General features: G+C 41.7%; 1 protein-coding gene across 1 annotated transcript; it reads right to left on the reverse strand.

Moving 5' to 3' along the window:
* Positions 1-224: 224 nt before the first annotated feature.
* On the reverse strand, positions 225-1,392 carry LOC101007596 (ATP synthase F(0) complex subunit B1, mitochondrial). The gene has a single exon (XM_003907502.5). The coding sequence runs from the start codon at positions 1,339-1,341 to the stop codon at positions 571-573; it is 771 nt and encodes a 256-aa protein (XP_003907551.1). The 5' UTR covers positions 1,342-1,392; the 3' UTR covers positions 225-570.
* Between the last annotated feature and the right edge of the window lie 1,607 nt (positions 1,393-2,999).

Here is a 2,999-nt window from a genome sequence, read left to right on the forward strand (position 1 = left end):
CTTTCCACCTTTTTCTTGAATGTATTTTCTTTTCCCTCTCAAATTATATTCTTTGCAGGTTAAGCCATGAAACCCCCTTGTCCTGCAAGAAAATAATGGGCTTGAAAACCAGGCTTGGATGACAGGAAGAATTTTCAAAATCCCTTTTAGAATTTCAGGAACTAACTTGGATGAATCAGATCATAGAATTTCTCCTGGGGTATAGAGATAATACTCTTTCTTTCTTTTTTTTTTTTTCATTCAATTGTCACTTTATTGCAAGATGGTAGAATTAATTGCAAATTTAAACTATAATCTGGTAATCTTTAGTCAGGCCGCAAGTTTTTATAAAGACAAACTGCTTATTCAGAAGTGATCATGGAACAACTCAAAGGCAGAGTAAGAAGGATGAGAAACATTTGACTGGCCAATAGAGATTTTGTTCTCTTACTATATGAAACAAACTTTTCATTTTTAGGAAGGGTAAACTATAACTTCAGTAGACATCAATACAGAAAGATTTCGTCAAATAGACTAGTTTCCATTTAGTCTGTCAACTGTTTCTAGCTGTCTCAATTGGGATAGATTCATTTACATAACCGGGGGTGCTTGAGCCTTCTTTGCCAGCAGCTTTAGGTCCGCAATGCACTTGGCAACTGTCTCCTTTTCCTGCTCTGCGGAGATGCTTTGCACCACGTGCTTTTCCACCCAATTTATCATGTGCTCTTGTTCCTTTCGACGCGTCATGTTCTGCACAGCTATATGATAGTCCAGGCGATTCTTTACTTCCTTATATACTCTATATAGTCGTTCCCGGTAAGTAACCTCCAAAGCCATAGCAATGTTATTCCTTTGCACATCAAAAAGGTAATGGCGCTTCTGAGTCAGTGCTTGCTGCGACTTCTCCATATCAATTGCATTCTGGATTTGCTGGATGGAAGCCTGCTTCGCCTCTTCTAGTTGGGCAAGTTTTTGCTCACTGATTTTATCAGCAAATGCTGCAACAGAGGGACCATATTTTTTAATTCCATAGACCGTTATCCCTATTAATGACATGGCAGTGAAGGTCTCTGCGGTAATCACATATATTTCTTTGGATAAAGCATACAAGATAAGCCCAGTCCCGAGCACATAGGGTCCTGTTACACCAGTTTTAGGATAAAGAAACTGGAAGAATTCCTCAGGGATCAGTCCATAACGAACTTTTCCTCCATATTCAGGAAGAGGTGGTACAGGGGCAAGGTGTGGCTGTCCTGTATGGAAGGTCCTTGTTGCCTGCAATATTCCTGGACCTAGGAAGGCTGCATTCTTCAGAGACGGGGCCGCTGTGGCGGCGGCGGAAAGTACCACCCGGGACAGCATGGTCAGCGAAGGTGCAGGTAGCAATCTTAGAGTCCCTGTCGAGATGATACTCTTTCTATCTAATACGGCTTAGTCACAAGGCTTAACTAGTGATGGTGAAAGGATGGTAAGATGCAGGCGAAGACAAGGAAAACCCCACCCTTTCTAGCCTGAAGCACTGTGGGAAAAAGGAGAGAGGCAGAGATGGAAAGACTAACTTCCTCTTATCTCCCAACACTACCTCAAGGCCAAACTTCAAGGGCAGTGGGCAGCTTTAGGAACATCCAGGTAATCTGGGGTACTGGAGTGGCATGAGCATTTTGCTCCAATCCATGCCTGGGACTCTAGGAGGCAGTCACTTCCCATGTTGCCCTCTGCACCTCTGGGACAACTTCATCAAGTTGTCCACCTGGAGGTGCCATGGGGTGAGATCAACTTCCTGATGTTTTAGTTTTTGAGTCAGCTTTTGGTGCTCCAGTGACGTGGATTCAATGTAGAGGAAACAGAATTTGGGGAGCTCTATTTCTCAGTAAGTGTGTTTCGATGCTGTGACAGACAAATGGGAGGCACATCCCTTTAGGAAGGGTTATTCACATCAGTAAAGTGCAGTGAGGCCACATGAGCCAGGGAAGGCCATCAGCCACCGCCCAAGCTACGAGAGGCTAGATCGCAAGTGGTACCAGCCGCCAATTGTAGCTATGAGTACCAGCGGGGCCAGCCATGAGCAGCTGTTCAAGGTCATGGCTGTGGAGACTAGAGGAGACAAAGAATATTAAATGGCATTTGGGCCTCTTTCCCCTCAAAGCCACAAGATCATATAAACTCTAATCTGCCCTACCCAGACATCACATTGACACAGAGAAGGAAAAGAAATAAGATTCTAAAAAACTGAGTAATACCTAAGAATGTCAAAATTATTGCTTCAAGCTAAGAACTAGACTAAAGCATTTTGCTTTGTTTTGTTCTTTTTGTTACCCAGTGGGTGGGGCTCATTAACAAGATTAAGGCTGTTCTAAATCAAATAAAGAAGTTATATTTTGTCTGCATAGTGGAATTGTAGTTTAAATAAACGTATAACCTCATCACCAGAGTGTATGTTTGCTCATAGTTTCCACTCCCTCATACCCTCACTTGAATATGATCCATCATGACATCTCCGCCAACTTCTCAATTGCTCTTTAAATCATAACCTACAACTTCATTTTTCACTCTTAAGCATCTGGCTTGCTCATTATTTATTATTTCAAGGAATCCCCTAGCCAGAGAATCTGCTTGCCCCAAGTTATTTTTCTGTCCCAGGTTGTATGGATTGAGATTTTAATTTTGGGTTAGGAAATAGGGAGACGGAGCTACACACAAAAGAATTTCCAAGAAAGCATCTAAAGGTAGATAAATTAATAGTCAATTCTTCATTAGTTTGCCTACGGTTAACGTCATGACCAAAGGAGAACTGGGAAGAGTGCCTTGTCAAGATATTAAAAATGTTCTGTCTTGACAACATGTTGCTTCCCTTTAAACCTCTCCACTTATGTAATTCTTATAAACCTCTCCACTTATGTAATTGTGATTGAGTTTTTCTACTACCAGAAATAAGCTTAGGGAGTTCTGTAAGTTTCATCTCTTTTCCTTATATAGGGAACCAGGGAATCAGTCCGTTCTTTCTTATGCAGAATTTTATT

The sequence above is a fragment of the Papio anubis genome, chromosome 10, assembly GCF_008728515.1.
Source record: "Papio anubis isolate 15944 chromosome 10, Panubis1.0, whole genome shotgun sequence".
Classification (NCBI taxonomy): Eukaryota; Metazoa; Chordata; class Mammalia; order Primates; family Cercopithecidae; genus Papio; species Papio anubis.

Excerpts from the sequence above, each read along its gene's own strand:
- LOC101007596 (XM_003907502.5), bottom strand. The coding sequence starts at position 1,341 with ATGCTGTCCCGGGTGGTACTTTCCGCCGCCGCCACAGCGGCCCCGTCT.